The sequence below is a fragment of the Phragmites australis genome, chromosome 13 (assembly GCF_958298935.1).
Source record: "Phragmites australis chromosome 13, lpPhrAust1.1, whole genome shotgun sequence".
In the NCBI taxonomy this organism is placed as follows: Eukaryota; Viridiplantae; Streptophyta; class Magnoliopsida; order Poales; family Poaceae; genus Phragmites; species Phragmites australis.
In genome coordinates, this window is record NC_084933.1 from 17,498,821 (window position 1) to 17,516,499 (window position 17,679).

The following is a 17,679-nucleotide window of genomic DNA, read 5'->3' on the forward strand; positions in this document are numbered from 1 at the left end:
TTTTCTATATTTTTTTAATTTTGTAGCTATTTTTTATTTTATCAGGTCGGTTGTGCCGACAGGCCGCCTGTGTGCCGTTGGGCCGCTCGTGGCGTCATGCCCACTAGGCCGACCATGCCGTCGAGCCGCAATCGTGTCCGAACCGACACGAGATGACACGGTGACCGACAGACCATACCGTGAGCCGGGAAGGAGGCACGCGAGCCAGCATGGCACGGCTCATTACAGTAGCCAGGTCATACCGAGCCGTGCCCGTGCCCGTGCCGACCTGACCCGAATAACCCATTTGGACACCTCTATTTTACGGTGCTCCATGATACATTTGCTAGGATGTATCATAGATCTAATATAACCGTTCATTTGCTAAGGTATTTTTTGTTATTACCTTGTTAATTGTGAAATTTACACGTGTACCCTAGGGTGATTAGGTAATCACTTCTAAGTTACTGTTTCTCCCTACCATGAAGCTGGCGTCGTCATATATTTCTTCCCCTGTATTTATCTCGTGAGGCGAAGCCGCCGCCACTGCAAAGCATCATCGTCATTGTCATTTTTAATAGGTGGAAGAGTATCATGTGAGCAATCTAAACAATCGGATGGGAGAATTGAATGGCTCATATTCATTTGGTGTGCTTTAAAAGTCCTCTGCGTCTAAGTGTCTAACACACAACGCGTATTTGGCTTCATTGTTAAATCTTACTACCTAGCTTTGAAAGTGGGCAACAAGATTCAATTCGTTGTAATGTTATTTTGCTGCGGATTATCCTATTGCAACAGGCAACTACCCATAGCAATATCTCATTTTCAATGGACCAATCACGATCAAAATAGAATAATAATCAGATATGTCCAATCACATTTGTAATGTTTCAAGGACAAGAATAGGGATAAACATTTATTTTTATTTTATTTTTTCCCCTTCTAACAAGGAAGAATAGACATATTTTCCCATGCTGTTTCCTAGGTCAGGATTTGAAGCACCTTTTTTCTTATTATCATGAGAAGTATGGTACATACTCCAACCATAATTAAATATCGTTTTGGGTTACGTGTAGTTAATATTTTAAAAAATTTGCTACAAATTACTTATGTATTATTTGGATATTTAAAAATAATACGAGTAGATTTATCTTAAAAAGTAGTTTTATAATAATATAATTTTGCTATTAAAAATAATAATCAACGATATATTTTGAAGATCTTATTAATATACAAAATGATATTTATTTATGACTAGAGTGTATATTGTTCAATAATACACACCTGTTCCCTTTCTTCCCCGCAACAAGGGAGAATAAGCATCTTCCGCTATGCTGACACATAGGAGCATGAAGCGAAATCCCACCCTTTTCTCGTGAGCTGTGACGATGAGAACGTGCACATTGTATAGTTGTTCTTTCTTTTTTTTCCAAACAAGGAGACACAACAAGCCTTGGACCGGGCCTATCACATTCTGTCCTTTTTTATTTTTCATTTTTTTAATTGCTTTAAGATTTGTCCTAGATCCTATAACCTGAGAGTTGGAAGGCGACTCATTACACATGAACTTTGTTTTAGAGCGTTCATAGATTAGTAATTTGTTACCACTCATTTGATAAGAGTGACAAATAATTAAATACCGTTTTAGAACACATACACATCAAGCATCATTTCATAAGAACCTTGTGGATCTTTAATAAGCTTTAAATAATGTTTGAAACAAAGTGATCACCCCTCTTTCTCCTTCGTATTCCTGTCTCCATAACAAACAAAGGCCGCACGCTTGGCACACCAACCGCTATAGAGAGATCGACCCAAAGAAAGCATCATCTCCATCGATCACCTTTGCATCATGCTGTATGCCTCTTGCAAAAACGCTTTGCTAGGACAATGCCACATTGCAATTATGCCTTTACAACCACTGCTGCTATCAATCTTTTCTTTTCCCTTATACTACTGCCCATTGGCATTTATGGAGTTAGATAGATAAAGATGATCCAATGTGTCGTGTGTGCAACGAGTTAGCAAGAAGCAAAAAATATTGTAATGCCATGGATTTGCTCATTTGCAATGGTTATCAGATGGAGCACTCAACCGAACTGAGTGGAACAGTGGAATGGCATTTGGAGTACTCAAAGTTTCAGTTCATAGAATATACTTGATCTGGAGCTCACAACAAGCAAGGTCGACGATGCCGCACCACGTCCACTGCCTCTCAATGAAAACCTGATGATGTGCGCAATGCCGGACTGCAGCCTGACAGGGATTTCAGATCACTTTCAGACATCGTCGTCGCCAGGAATTAGAATCCGTTACGCGAGAACTGAGAATTGAATGAACAATGCAACCCTGGAATTAGAACCCGTTACGCGAGAACTCAGAATTGAATGAGCATGCAACCGTACTGCACTCCTCCACCTGAAAACTTCTCCCCTTCCTCAACGGTTTCAGTCACTTTCAGTGCTTCACTGTCCATTTCAGACTTTCAGTCAACCGATCGCTCTGCGCCGCAGCCGAAAGCGGCGATGAGAAGGCGCGGCGGGTTCTGCACCGTGCAAGAGACGGCGCCACGGCGGCCGGCAGTGGAGCACACGAGTGGGGAAGGCACCCTGGCACAAAAGAGAGACCACCGATGGCAAGTCCAGACCAGCCTGAGTGCAGCACCCACAACACACTGTACTTCTGTTCTGCTGTTGTGCATCAGTTTCATGTGATGATATCAACAGCCACAGATAACATATCCACTTTGTTCTGAATTTCTTTCATACCCACAACGCTAGTGCCAAGTGCCGCAGCTTGACTTGAAAGCACCGCATAACCAACCGATTAGCGCGTAAACAAAGTGTCATAGCAGCAGCACTGTAAAGGCATGCAGCAGGCAGGGAGGAGGATTAGAGGACACTAATCAGCCATTGCAGATGCAAATGAGAGCCGCTGTCGTGAGAGGAAAGCAAGTTCAGTGACATGGACACGCACCAAACGCCGATACTTCCATGCCAAGCTAAAGCTGACCGAACTGTGCAATGATTGCAACGTCGACGAACATGCATGCCAAATGCCACCCATCGCCAATCGCAGGGTGAGATAACTTTGGTGATCTTGAGAAGATTCTTTGACCTTTTTCTTGGGATTTTTGATTAATCCCATGGCCCTGGCCGCCATGGAATCCATTATGTATATAATGCATCTGGTAGAGTGGCACCACTGCACCGGCGAGACTTCGAGTCAGCGAGTGCTCTCCACTCGTGGCGTCCACTCACCCACACTCGGCTGGCCAGTGTGCTGCGCTGCTGCTGATGCATAAGAAGCGGCAGCTCTGAGCTGAAACGCCTCAGCGCAGCTGCTTCCATCCACTCGCAGTCAGTCTGTGGCTGCTGCGTCCGACACGACCATGTATCGGGCAGTGCTGTTCGGGGCGTGCATCTTGCTAGTGTGCATGGCGGCGCATGGCGACGACCGGAGGCCGTACATCGTCCAGATGGACGTTTCGGCGATGCCGGCGCCGTTCGTGGAGCACGAGGGGTGGTACCAGTCGGTGCTGTCGTCCCTGGCGGCCGCGACGGGGGAGGGCGCGCCGGAGCACCTGTACACGTACGCGCACGCCATGCAGGGGTTCAGCGCGGTGCTCACCGCGCGGCAGCTGGAGGAGCTGAGGAGGACGGAGGGACACGTCGCGGCGTTCCCGGAGACGTACGCGCGGCTCCACACCACGCACACGCCGGAGTTCCTCGGGCTGAGCGCTGGCGCCGGCGTCTGGCCGGCGTCCAAGTTCGGAGACGACGTGATCATCGGAATCGTGGACACGGGCGTCTGGCCGGAGAGCGAGAGCTTCAGAGACGCCGGCATCCAAAATCCCGTGCCGGCGAGGTGGAAGGGCGCGTGCGAGGCCGGCGCGGAGTTCAATGCCTCGCTGTGCAACAGGAAGCTCATAGGCGCGCGGTCCTTCAGCAGGGGCCTGAAGAAGAGCGGCATCACAATCTCGCCCGATGACTACGACTCGCCGAGGGACTACTACGGCCATGGCTCGCACACGTCGTCCACGGCGGCCGGCGCCGCCGTCAAGGGCGCCAGCTACTTCGGCTACGCCAACGGCACGGCGACCGGCATCGCCCCGATGGCTAGGGTGGCCATGTACAAGGCCGTGTTCTCGGGCGACACGCTGGAGTCCGCGTCCACCGACGTGCTGGCCGCCATGGACCGAGCCATCGCCGACGGCGTCGATGTGATGTCGCTGTCTCTGGGATTCCCGGAGACTTCCTACGACACCAATGTGATTGCCATTGGAGCCTTCGCCGCCATACAGAAGGGCATCTTCGTGACGTGCTCCGCTGGGAACGACGGCTCCGACGGGTACACCATCATGAACGGCGCGCCCTGGATCACGACCGTCGGCGCATCAAGCATCGACAGGGACTTCACCGCGACCGTCACGCTCGGCAGCGGCAGCGGCGCGAGAAGCATCCAGGGCAAGTCGGTGTACCTGGCGAGCGCCGGCATCGTCGGCGCGAACCTTTACTACGGTCACAACAACAAGAGCAAGCAGAGGTGCGAGTACTCCAGCCTCAGCCGCAAGGACGTGAGCGGGAAGTTCGTCTTCTGCACCGCCGGCGAGAGCTTCCGGCAGCAGATGGACGAGGTGCAGAGCAACGGTGGCCGCGGCGCCATCATCGCGAGCAACATGAAGGAGTTCCTTGAGCCGACGGACTACATCATGCCGATGGTGCTTGTCACCCTGTCGGACGGCGCGGCCATCGAGAAGTACGTGACGGCGGCTGGGACACGAGGGGCGCCCAAGGTGAGTGTCCGGTTCGTCGAGACGGAGCTCGGCGTCAAGCCGGCGCCGTCCGTGCCGTACTTCTCTTCCCGTGGGCCGAGCCAGATCAGCCCTGCGATCCTGAAGCCGGACGTCGTCGCGCCGGGGGTGAACATCCTCGCGGCGTGGGTGCCCAACAAAGAGATCATGGATATTGGCAGCAAGAAGATCTTCACCAAGTACATGCTCGCCTCCGGCACGTCCATGTCGTCACCGCACGTCGCCGGCGTGGTCGCCCTGCTGCGGTCGTTGCACCCGGACTGGAGCCCGGCGGTCATCCGGTCCGCCATGATGACGACGGCCTACGTGAAGGACAACTCCAACAGCGTCATCGTCACCATGCCGAGTGGGTCACCGGGAACGCCACTGGACTTCGGCAGCGGCCACGTCAGCCCCAACCAGGCAATGGACCCCGGCCTCGTGTACGACGTGGCGCCCGACGACTACGTCAACTTCCTTTGCGGTCTCCGCTACAGCAACCGTCAGATAGCGGCCGTCACCGGCCGGCGAAACCCCAGCTGCGCCAGAGCAAACCTTGACCTGAACTACCCGTCCTTCATGGTCATCCTCAACAACACCAACTCGGCCACCCGGACGTTCCAGAGGGTACTGACCAACGTAGCGGGCTCGCCGGCGAAGTACAGCGTGTCGGTGACGGCGCCACCGGGTATGAAGGTGACGGTGACGCCGCCGGCGCTGTCCTTCGGCGGCAAAGGCAGCACGCAGGCGTTCACAGTCACGGTGCAGGTCAGCCAGGTGAAAAGAGGATCAGATGACTACAATTACATTGGGAATTATGGGTTCTTGACCTGGAACGAAGTCGGAGGCAATCATGTTGTCAGGAGCCCAATAGTCTCAGCATTTGCCCAATGAGGAAGAAATGTTAGCATAGCAGGAGAAAAGAAAAAAAGCGTGACAATAGAAAATGCATCAAACTATATATATAATTAGCAAGGTGATTGGTACTAATAGCGTGGTTAGTCTCGCTGTAATATTTTATCATAATAATATTTAATTAAAAAATAGTATATTTTTATTATTAATTTTATTTTATTTAGACTCTTTGTTTAGATATTTTGTTTTCTAAACCGTATGGAGATTGATGTTAATTTTGATATGGACTCTTTGATTAAATCTAGACTGTTAGATATTCGTAACAATGAGTGATCTAGATATTTTTTTTTAATTAATATGGTAATTTTATGGTATTGAGAACGAACGTGATGACTTTTTTTTCTCAAATAATAATATAATAGATAGATAAATCCTGATCAGAAACAAAAAGAAACGTAGGCTGAGAGGGGGGGGGGGGGGGAGGGTTCTCACTAGATACTCAATTACTAATGGCGTCAACTGTATTTATACCCTATATATAAATTCTAGATTTCGCATTGTTTTTCTCAGCATATCAGATTCTACTCCAGACGAACTACTTCGATATTTTGTCTTGCTTAAAAAGAAGTATGAAAATGCAGAATGGTTGAAATTAAAAGCACAATACCATTTCTCTGGGAACCTCAGGCTCAGAACAGCATTAAGGCACCAATGTACCACAGATACACCACTGATGAATAAGAACTAGTATGAACTTGGTTGTCTAGCTTTAGAGGTACATTCATATTTACATTTATGCATCCAAAGAGAACTTCGAAAAGGAGTAGACCTGTACATTATTCATAAGTAAAGACGATCCATGTTAATGAGTCTCATACAATGAGTTAGCAGCGCCCGGTACATCACCGTCATCTGATCAGCTTCACTACTGTACCCATCATACATACAAGCTGCGATATATCAGATACAAGATAGAGCAAAGACAACTTTGAAGCTCCAGATGTACCATTATTGTGGGAAGTTCTCCAAATTGAGCAAACAGACACTCTCCAGTATCTCTCCATAACCAATAGGATCGGCAAAAATATGTAAAATAGGGCAGACGGACTGTACACGAGACTGGAGCTGTACTACTTTAGTGCAAGTAAAATGGGGTGACATCAACGATGAATTCAATTGGATATTATTAAGGCACTCAATCTCCAAAGAAGCCATAAATTTTGTGTCCTTGCTATACAATAGTGTCAGCATAAAAATCTTGAAAACTCATGGCCATGTTGCTGCTACCAGACCACTGCAGGTCTGCAGTACTCACCACCATTCCTTCAACCAGTTCAAAATCCTACTCATTTTGAATTTCTATCTTAGGTATAAGGTCATTGTCAGCAGAGCAAGACGTGCAAATGATTATCCATATCACATCAAAGCCCTTTGCCACCCACAGTTAGGTACTTCACCATGCTGTTGTTGACCACTTTAGCAAGAACATGAACACTTGAGCCCATCAAGTATGGATGAGTTATTGAGTTGCCTGACTGGTAGCTGGCTTCCAAAAAAGTCCCAGTGCCTTGTGTGATACAGGCGTACCTCTTGTACTGGTGAGGCAGAGGGGCAACTACAAGTTTCTGAGATGATATCAGCAGGTGATGCCTCATTTTGCACCCAAATGCAAATTGAAGTTTTCTTAAAGAGCCTTAAACGGCAGCGCCTCAGTACATTTGATGATGAGGATGACAATGCACCCAGGGACTACTACGGTCATCAATCACACAAGTCATCTATTGAGCCTGTCGATATGTCATAATGGTCGTTGTTTCAGCTGTTATTATGATTCACCACAGCCATTACCAACATAGAAACTGCAGCCATGCACTCTGCTGTACTCTTAGCTTATGCCTTTTTGATTGGCAGTCACAACGTACTTGCAAGGTTACTTCAATGGATCATAGTATCAGAAAATGCCTGGTAGCATCCACTTGATTATTTGGAATGTTTATCAGTATCTCAGGTCTCCAATTACAACTGGAGGTCGGTCTCATACCCATTGTGAAGGCGATCTTTATCGCACGTTCAGCTGGCAACGCTCCCAAGGCTACTGACTTCAAATGTTGAAGAAGAATTGGTGCACTGTTGGACCATCATTTATCAGTTTTTCACCAATGCTAATCCCAATGCCAATTGCAGAGTAGTTCAGAAATTCGTCTTATAAATGGCATGAGATAAGCAGACAAGTTAAAAGCACATAGATCAATTGCAGCCATGAAGAAGTCATCGTCGAAAACAGCATGAAATTACTCTGGGAATCAAGTAATTTCCTCATGCTAAGGTGTCTGTCAGGTTCTCAAATGGTCGACACATCGAGAATTATATGGCTGCAACAAGTGCACCAAAGATCAGCATGGAATTCATCGCATTGACTTGGGGCTGAAACGATCACCAGGTTGAAGTTGAACAAAGAAGGTATGGATATTGGTGGCACCAAGCTGATCATCCAGTATATGCCTCCCTCTATATATAACCACAAAATCATTACAGAAAGCCAGAGTGTCCACTGTGCTGCATATCATGCATGAAGACTAGAGTGCAACAACCACCGAGTCTGCCATGACAACAATCGCATGTGTGGTCAATAATGCCAATAACAAGATTAACAGCATGCAAAGTTGAGTAGGCACAATTCTGTCATGTTTTGGTAATTAGAGATGCAAGTGGGTACCCAATGGGTAGTTCTATGTCATTACTTAGTTCATTTTTTCCTTAACTTAATTAGGTGGAGTGAATCTTTAGTTTTTTTTTTTTTTTTTTTGAGTTTTGGGTCAACCCAATGACCCAAAAATTACAAAACTTGCATCCCTATTGGTAATAGCTGTGTCAAACCAAACTTCTATTCAAGCTTTGTCTACTATGCACCTGTTTTATGTTTATCGACTACCTCGGTGATCTCCATAAAAACTTACTGATATAAGCAGTGACTAGGAGATCCAACACCAGCTCCACTGGAGCCAATCTTGATCTAAACTACCTTCAATGATTATTCTCGACAAGACCATACAAATCTGCAGTACTCAATGGGATCTTGGCAAAAAGCTAAAAATCACTTACTCTATGTCTATATATCCAATTACAATGTTTGTGACCACCCTAACAGGGATGAAGGAAACAATATATTAGAAGCACAACAGTAGACTAGCAAAAATGTGACCTTAGCAGAAGCAACAAATATATAGGTTTAGACAAAATAAAATGTCTCTCAAGATTCCAATTTCATTCTTGCTACAAGTCCATTTCTACATTGCTATTATCCTTCCTTTTATATTTGTTCCCCTCTTTCTTTTTTCTGGAGAAGTACTGAGGACGGTAACTGGGATAACTAGATCGCCCCGCCTAGCAGGCTCTAATCTTTACTTTGTTTATTTCTTGCTTGCCCTAATACAAAGCTATTGCCAACTATATATAGCCAGCTAACTAAAGAGCCACAATGCCAATCCAACTAACTATTAAACTGAATCCAACTCTATCTCATAACTGATCCTATCTCTAAACAAATCAAATCCTAAAGTGCCAAACTTATCTTCTAATTAAAAAGGTAACCTATCTCCTAACTAGATCTCATGCTATACTGCACCCATATCATTTCCTTCTTTGACATGAAACAGCTCGTCCTCGAGTTGCGGTGGTGGCCATGGCTGCAACCCATGGAAACCCCACGCTAATGAAAGTCTGATGTTTTTGTAAGGTTCCTTGTAGTTCTTGAACACGCCCATATTGTGAAGGATGGAGGCGATATCATCCTTATTTCTCAGCATAGGCACCGTTGGAGCAGCTAAGGACAACTGAATTGAGAGTGAAAATGCTCGAGGCTCTGGCATCATCATGCATGTGACGGCAGGAGTTGGTAGCACTATAGAAGGCTCCGGGTGTGTGGACATGAGGGTAGATGATAGCGCTTCAGCCGGCACTGGTAAAGATGAAGCGACTTTTGCTAATGTGACCATTAGGGCAGGTGGTGGCAGCATGTCCACTGCATTGGAACGCACCGCCTCATGCTCCTTCAGTTTCATCAACAACGCATTGATGTTGGTGCGGATCTCAGATATATTGAGCTGATCATCATCTGAGCTTGCTGATTTGCCCTTGAAAGGATCCGAGGTGACAGAAGAAGCCAAACCTAAGGTGCTGAAATTCTTCTCCCATTCATCCTGACGAGCCTTGATTGCTTCAGCTTTTGTTAAAAGTTTCTCTATCATCTTGCCGAGAAGCTCTATGGTGTAGGCATTGTCACCAATGATGAGGGTGCAAGCCAACTGTGTGAGCCAAAGTAGTGATGGTGGAGCGACAGTTGCGGATGGCGTGGAGTAGAGCAGCGACTGTTGCAGGGGAAAACGAAACAGCGGCGAGGGCAGTGGTGACGTGGTGAGTAGCGGCGACGGCGGCGCAGCAGGTTGACGGTGGCGTGGTGCAGCAGGAGGGCGGCGACAACGTGGTGCAACAGTAAGGCGGCATCGGTGTGATGCAGCAGCAGGGCGGCAGCAGCGTGGTGCAACAGTAGGGCGGCGTGAAGGGTGTGCTAGGGCTGGTGGAGCGGCGGTGGCATGGGAGACAGGCGCAGGAACAGGACTTGTGATACCAAATATTGAGAAATGGGTAAAAGGCGATATAAATGATAACAGGCGCGTGCATCTTATTACCTCCTAGACAAGCTAAAAGGTGATATAAATGATCTGCCTAACACAGTAACGTGTAATAACAACAGTTTAGCCGGTTGATTCTAGACATATCATAGGTTAAACAGAATAATGATGGTATAAGGTACCTACATGGTTAGCAGTACATACCTTGAAGGGATTGCTGATAGAAGCAGCTCGGTGCAAGCAGTAACAACACTTGTACTCACATAGCAGTGACACACCTTTTTCTGGCAATAAGAACACAAATGGTTAGCTGCTTCTGCATATATATGTACGATAAGAAGTGTTAAGTTTTGCAGGAATAAGAATTGTGATGACTGAAATAATTCAAGATTTATACTTGCCTTGGACAACCAAAAAGAACGAAAAAGTTAAGGTGATGCCAAAAAAAGGCAAAACCATAGATGATACAAAACAGTAAAATAAGAGGAAAACCTTAACTTGACTTCATTTAGTAAGCTATTTGTGAAGGGCTCAAATATGCTGCCCTGTGTCATATCAATGACAACAGTAGTACATTACAGCCTTTGAAGTAAAAACAAAAATCAACACTCTGGCTTTTCAGAAGTACATCTATATTTACACTGCTATTGAATAGCAAAAGGATCACCCGCAGTACCATACTTCTAGGTAAGATGCTCATGTTGAAAACTCCAAATTTACCTTCACTCTCTGCACTATCTGGTAATAAAACCAAGTATGCAGGAATATAAATCTGGATCAAAGAATATTACAGAGTTCTCTAATCAAATAGATCATTGTTCTGAGATAGATTTCTCGATGGATCTCACATAAACGGCTTTTGGCAGAGTCCCAGTAATACTATGTATTTTCTCTCCATCCTTGAAGAGTAAAACAGTTGGAATCCTCTCAATACTGTAAGATGTTGCAATCTGCGGGTAATCATCAGTGTCAAGCTTATAACATTTTATCCTTCCAGCATATTCTTGTGCTATCTCATCGACGATTCGGGTGACCATTCTGCAAGGTCCACACCATGAGGCCCAAAACTCAACAAGCACGGGTACATCACTGCAGATCACATATTCATTCCAAGAGCATGCGGTTATTGATTCAGCTGTACAAAGAGACAGAATATTGCTATTAGATATTTTCTAAAGATCTCTAGATAAGATTGACAGAGAACCTAAAAATAAATTTATGTAAAATATAACAGCAGTTGCTCTGCTCATGTAACAGAATTAGGAAATTTGAAAAGCTCAAGTATATAAGGTAGCTGAAAGTCTTTACTTAGGTGGATCATAAAGATGAACTAAATATTACACAAAAAAGATAATAAAATAGTGCATGAGATCTACTCAATCATACACACAGAGTAACAGGAGCAGACGCCGTATTATCATGAAAATGAATAGAACTACCTGAAAATGGCAGCCAAATAGCAAAATAAGCATGCACGTAATGCCTAGATTTCACAGTCTTTACGGTAATCGAGGAATTGGGATTTGAGTCGTATTTAACCTTCGCGCGTAGAAACTAACTCACAAATATATGACAATATCCATCTACTCGTGCATTTCATTACATGGCAACAGCAAAAACTATTAGAATATTGCAATACAACTCCTGGTAAGTTCAGTTTGCTAGCAAGAAGACAATTTCACCACGTATCAAGGCTCAACTTTCCAACGGGCTCAGCTAACCACAACTTGAATCCAATGGATCCGCTATATATCCTGGTCCACTTCTTCCGCCTCATCCTATGTTTTAGTACATTCCACTAGCTTCTAACAAGCTGCTTCACCACAGCTTCCAGGCTACACCGTTCAGTGCTCGATACTTACAAGCAAGCAATCAATAAAGTTATGGCAAGTGGCAACTATGCTAGGCACCTAAGGCCTTCTATTGACGCATCCCAACGAGCAATCGCACAAGAAAACCACGAAACGAAACATATTGGGACAATCCAACGAGCGGTCCGCGAACATGAGCAATGAAGGTTCACGGGGATCAAGCAGCTAGGACCTTACCGCCGGGGGAGTAGGCGCAGCTCACCCTCGCCGCCGCCGGGCGCCGCGGCGGCGGCCGCCGAATCCGGGGCGCCGCAGCGTCCGGCCGGTAGGCCCAGCGGCGGCATGGCCACCGGCGGGCCGACGAGGAGCCGTATCCAACCCTTCTGCGGCTGGACGCAGCGGCAGAGGGAGCCGGCAGCGCCGTGGCGGAGCAGAGCCGGCGCGGCGGGGCGGGGCAGGAGGCGGCGGCGGCCATGTTCGATTTCGCGAGTTGAGTCGAGCTCGAGTCGTGTCGGAGAAATGCGGTAGGTAGAAAATTGGGGCAATTCTTGAAACGAGCAAAAATTTAAGTGGCAAATAAAAAATTTACCAAATTTAACGAGACAGCCGCACACAGCCTATCCTCGCCTGTCGCCTCGCTTACGATCTTGCCGTTCCGCGCTTGATGGCCGTTGGATCGAGCATCCAACGGTTTCCATTTCTACGCGATTTAGCTTTTTTGCAGAAAATGAATCCTTCATCTGATCCAAAATATTTAGGTTTGTCTTAAGTCAATTTTTTTTCTACTACCATCAATTTCTAAAGCAGCCTATAGACCGAGAACATAAGATTTATATACTAGATTCATTAAAAAATACTTTTTAAAATAATATTTTTTAATAAATATTGCTAATCAAAATGTAATATAGGAGACCAATTAATTTTCTAATAGATTTATATTTGAGATCCTAGGATGTAAATAATTCCGAATTAGATTATGTCAAGCGAACGGGAGCATCGCGTTTGCTCGTTGTCGCAATCTCGCATCGAAGCACAGGAGACAACAGATCCATTAACAACGGCAATTGTTAGCGGTGATAAATCGTCCATCCTATAATGGTACATTGCCCTCCAAGTGAATCGCGTCTGGAAGAGCAAGACATTCCTCGGGTAATCAAAATTGGACGCCAAGGGAGCAAAAAGAGGCCCAAGCCCTACCTTTCGCCTGAAAGGGCTTTGGGGAACTTTTGCAAGCTGAAAAAATTAATAAAGTAAAATAACACATAAAATAAGCTAAACTAGTCTTATTCCTGCATCACAGATTGAATGGTTAATTTTGAATCTTCCGAAATAAAGCGAACTACAGGCAGATTGGTTAATTGGTTCATAGTATGGGAAGTAGCTAGATAGGTTTCCATAAACAAAGAAACTTCACAAGACACAACACAAGATATATCTTGAAGCTAGTTGCAAGGGATGGTCTCTCAGGACCACACATCACTAGCTAATAGATATAGCTTAATTTCACATATATGACAGACTAAACGTGGTGCCCAAACTAAACTGAACATAACTGAACAACCAGAAAACGATAAACTGAGCTGAGCAGACGTATTTCCAAAATCTAGGTCCAAATAATAATTCTAAAAACTCTACTAACACAGATCTTAGCACCTTGTAATCTATACGATGGGTAGCAAAAAAAAAAAAAAACACACACACACACACACACACATCCACTAGCAAAAGATTCAAAAACTTGGGAGGAGCAGAGGCACCAGATCGCTATCAGAACTTATCAATTGACCGTTCCAAAAATACTACTCTCTCCAGTTATTAATACTTGACATTTTAGATAATATCTAATCAAACTTTTAAAACTTTAATTATTAATAATTTTTAAAATATTTAGTTCAAAAACCTAGAAATCAAATTGGATTATCAGAGAAAGACTTGCTACACCAAGAACCAACAATATGGTAATATGTTCCAGTACTATTTGATTAGTTAATTTCCAAATAGCTGTGACACGCACGCTATGCAACCCTTTAACGATGACTACGGCTGCAACCAAATTATCCTCTTAAAAACAGAAGAACAATTCCACGTTACTCTTTCAGGAAGAGTACACTTTGGCATGAATATACTGCAAACCTAATTCGCACGGATAAGAATGAGAGCATGAACCAGTATTGATGTGTTTGTACCTTTGAAGCAGAACAAAATCTCACATCGGAAGCTCGAAGAAGCAGAACAAAATCTCACATCGGAAGCTCGAAAACAACAAACCGAATACTTGCATAATCATGGACGGAGCCAGGATGGAACCATAGGGGACCAAGTCGCAAATATTAACAACAATTATTTGATAATAAGTATAAAATGATGGTATATATACATATATACTGACTCAACAGGAGCATAGATTATAAGTATAATAACATATGTTTTGTGATACAAAAGAAAGCTAATTATTTTATCTACTAATTAGTTAACAAGTATCTCAAATTTTTAGGCATTTACTTGAGTCCTCTCGAATGTTGTAGTTATAATTCTTGTTTATTGATCTTGCGGTAGTGTATAATTATTCTGATCAAGAATTTGTATATCAAACGGTTCAAATGTTTGATCAATGGCCGCATTAGTATTTTTAGCACAACTGAAACTTGAAACAACTGGATTATAAAAACTATCGATAGTCTTTAGCATCTTCATCATAGCTAAACAAGTCAACATATAAAGGCTATCAAAGCATACTAAATTTGGAAAAAAAAAATAGTGCATTAGATAATTCATGACATCATCAATTCATCATCACAACTAAAGAATACATAATATAATTAACAATATCCGTACCAGATTAATCTAATCATAAAGCAAAAGTCCATACAACAATTGAAGATTAGGATGGTTGAGAGGGAGCATGAGGCGTACCTTTCTGGAGTTTGTGGCTTCACAACCTTAATATTGAAGCAACGGCAAGTAGCAAGCGGAGCACATGCACGAGTGACCTGTAGGCGGTGGCGATGCAAAGAAATAGAGAAAGTCAAATATGCCGTGTAAAACGAGCATAAATTGTTGATAATGGATAAAAGCTTTGTTTGATTAGGTTAATTTTCTAATTGCGCTTAAAAGTACAACACATGGAGATATACTTAATTAAGTACTTGATTAAGCATTTAATTAGTATTGTCATGTAAATTAATGGGGGTCTCTTAAAGGTGTGATTGGTTGCCCATACGGATGTATGCTGGCTCGATGGATACGTATAATCTCAGGGAGATGCGTGTTTGGTTACCCTCATACATTGTTACAATCTAGCTGGATGGATGCAAATATATGTCCGTAGTTTGGCTCGAGAGGGAAGCTCGATTCAAATTTCTCTCCGCAGCCTGGCCTGACGGATGCAGACTCTTGTATCCGCTCATATAGGCGGGTCCACTTGTTAGTGCTATAATATCATGTCGGATGCGTTCTTACTCTACCTAGCTCCAACCTAACTCATTCATAGACGAATCCAGTGGGTAGTCCTGGTGAGCCTGGAACTACCTTAGGATCCAACCCATTTTTGTGAAAGTATGTGTAGGGTCAGGGAGCGTGAGGCCATGAGTACATAGCACATTCACTCAGCTAGATGTTTGAGGTTCAATGTTGCAATGTCATGAGCTTTAATTGCTCTTGTAATCTTATAGGTTCAACATTGATTGTAATTTCCAAACTTGCAATGTTGCGAGCTTCAATTAATCTGATATAAATAATTAATGATCATTATAGAAGAGAATGTATCTTGGTGTCCTTGATAAAATTCAACAAGAACTTAATGATAAGTTACTAATTACATTATCCTTGCCTAGAAAATTAAGTACTAGTTTTGATAAAGCAGCTGCAGCATTAGCTAGCAGCTGGAGTAGATGTATTGCATAATAGAGTACCAGTTATTGTTGTTAGGATTGATCAATCTTGTTAGTTGTTTCAATATTTATTTGACAGATATCGATATTTTTGTTTTTCTTTATTATTAAGATTACTCACATGATGCTTAATTGGTATAATTTTAGAAATCAGATTGTGTGATTTGTGCCAAACTTTGAACCATTATACGACTTAATCACTTTTATTGAGCTGGATATGTTCTTCAAAGTAAGCGAGAATGATATAATTGAGATTTTTATGATCATGAGAAAGCGTAAAGTGAAAAATCTAGAGTAGTATTGTAATCTCCTATTTATATAAGATCTTATTTAATATTTGAACAATTTATATTGCAATTTTTTTAAAACTTAAACATATTTGTTGAATTTATGATATTATGTTTTTTAAAATATATTTGTATTGTGCTTTAAATTTTTTTACTTCTTTGACCTCAGCTTCGTCTCGTCTCCGCGCGACACAATCCGACAAGCTCCCCCGCTGCCGGATTTGCTACTGCCTCCCCTCTCTCGCTAACTCGTTCACAGTCTTATAAAAAATTAAAATACCTGCACAACGTAAAAATTTCAGCTCTGCCACAAACCCGTTGCCACCCCTCACGCAGCAAAGGCTTACCATGGAGCGGCTGACATGGGTGCGGCGCAGGCACCGACGTGCGACTTTTACAGCGGAGGCGGCAGGCGGCAGCGATCGCCGAATACCACAAAACGTAAACCCAAATCTAGCACCCAAAACAGAACACACTAGATCACCGTGACCGAGATCGCCAAAAAAAAAAAAAAAACGCAGAAACTGACCGAATCAACAGCAGATCGGCGTTTTACCGGAGGAGAAATCGAAGAACGGAGAAACAAAATGAACAAATCCCCATGTGTATCACTGAGCCCTATCACGTTGAACCCCGGTTCTCCACGAGGAAAAGAGAAAGGAGCTGTGGAGAGAGAGAGGAAACAGAATGGAGAGAGAAGAAACGGGACAACCTTTCGACGTTACGAGAACCCCACAGGGACGAAAGACAATAACCGGGCAAAAAACTAGACCAAAGCCCACAACACAAAATGAAATAATGGAGAAAAATCAGTCCACGAGGGAAGGGGTGCGGGGAGGAGATGACCGCGACACGGATCGGAAGGAACAAAAAAATCGACTGAAAATGCAAAATTAATTAGCTGGCTATTGTTTACCAATCGAGTTTTAACTTCTTCCCTACACTATCAGATAGCTTCAAATCTGCTTGAACCTTGGACCTTAACTAGGGTTGAACAGTTGCTTGTTTTTGCTCCTAGATCTGTGATGGGTTCTCCTTAACCTGCGTATACGATCTATACAGGCAAGATCTTACGTGAGCAACCAATCACACCAGTCTTGCCAATGACAACCTCGTCGACATCTTGGGCTGCCTCCCCCTCTGCACACTCGCCTGCTACCACCTTGTTCGCTGGGCGTGGCACGCCATCGTCAACGTGTGCAACATCCTCCTTTGGCGAGCGCTCCCTGACGCCTTCGTCGACATGTTCATCAACTACGACAGGCTGGCGGAGGGGAAGGGATACAGGCAGCCCAGCCCCTGCTTCTTCCTGCCCACCGCGGCACCGCTTCTACAACGGGTTGCACACCACCACCGACCTGGGGTGGCCGTCCCTGTTGAGGTCTTATTTGGTTCTTTGGAATTTAATCCCCAACGGGAATCTATCTAGGGAGG

General features: G+C 44.3%; 2 protein-coding genes across 2 annotated transcripts; one reads left to right on the forward strand and one right to left on the reverse strand.

The window, feature by feature from the left end:
- The first annotated feature begins 2,957 nt into the window (after window positions 1-2,957).
- On the forward strand, window positions 2,958-5,840 carry LOC133889192 (subtilisin-like protease SBT1.7). The gene has a single exon (XM_062329669.1). The coding sequence runs from the start codon at window positions 3,371-3,373 to the stop codon at window positions 5,663-5,665; it is 2,295 nt and encodes a 764-aa protein (XP_062185653.1). The 5' UTR covers window positions 2,958-3,370; the 3' UTR covers window positions 5,666-5,840.
- Window positions 5,841-10,739: 4,899 nt separating this feature from the next.
- On the reverse strand, window positions 10,740-12,624 carry LOC133888800 (thioredoxin M3, chloroplastic-like). Its single transcript, XM_062329164.1, has 2 exons — window positions 12,306-12,624; window positions 10,740-11,392 (listed from the first exon to the last, which is right to left on the reverse strand). The coding sequence occupies exons 1-2, from the start codon at window positions 12,541-12,543 to the stop codon at window positions 11,070-11,072; spliced, it is 561 nt and encodes a 186-aa protein (XP_062185148.1). The 5' UTR covers window positions 12,544-12,624; the 3' UTR covers window positions 10,740-11,069.
- Window positions 12,625-17,679: the final 5,055 nt, after the last annotated feature.

What these genes read in the sequence shown, in the direction of transcription:
- LOC133889192 (XM_062329669.1), top strand. Translation starts at nt 3,371, where the DNA reads ATGTATCGGGCAGTGCTGTTCGGGGCGTGCATCTTGCTAGTGTGCATG.
- LOC133888800 (XM_062329164.1), bottom strand. Translation starts at nt 12,543, where the DNA reads ATGGCCGCCGCCGCCTCCTGCCCCGCCCCGCCGCGCCGGCTCTGCTCC. An exon ending in CTGCGCCTACTCCCCCGGCG is followed by an intron (nt 11,393 to 12,305) that starts GTAAGGTCCTAG and finishes CTCTTTGTACAG; the next exon opens with CTGAATCAATAACCGCATGC.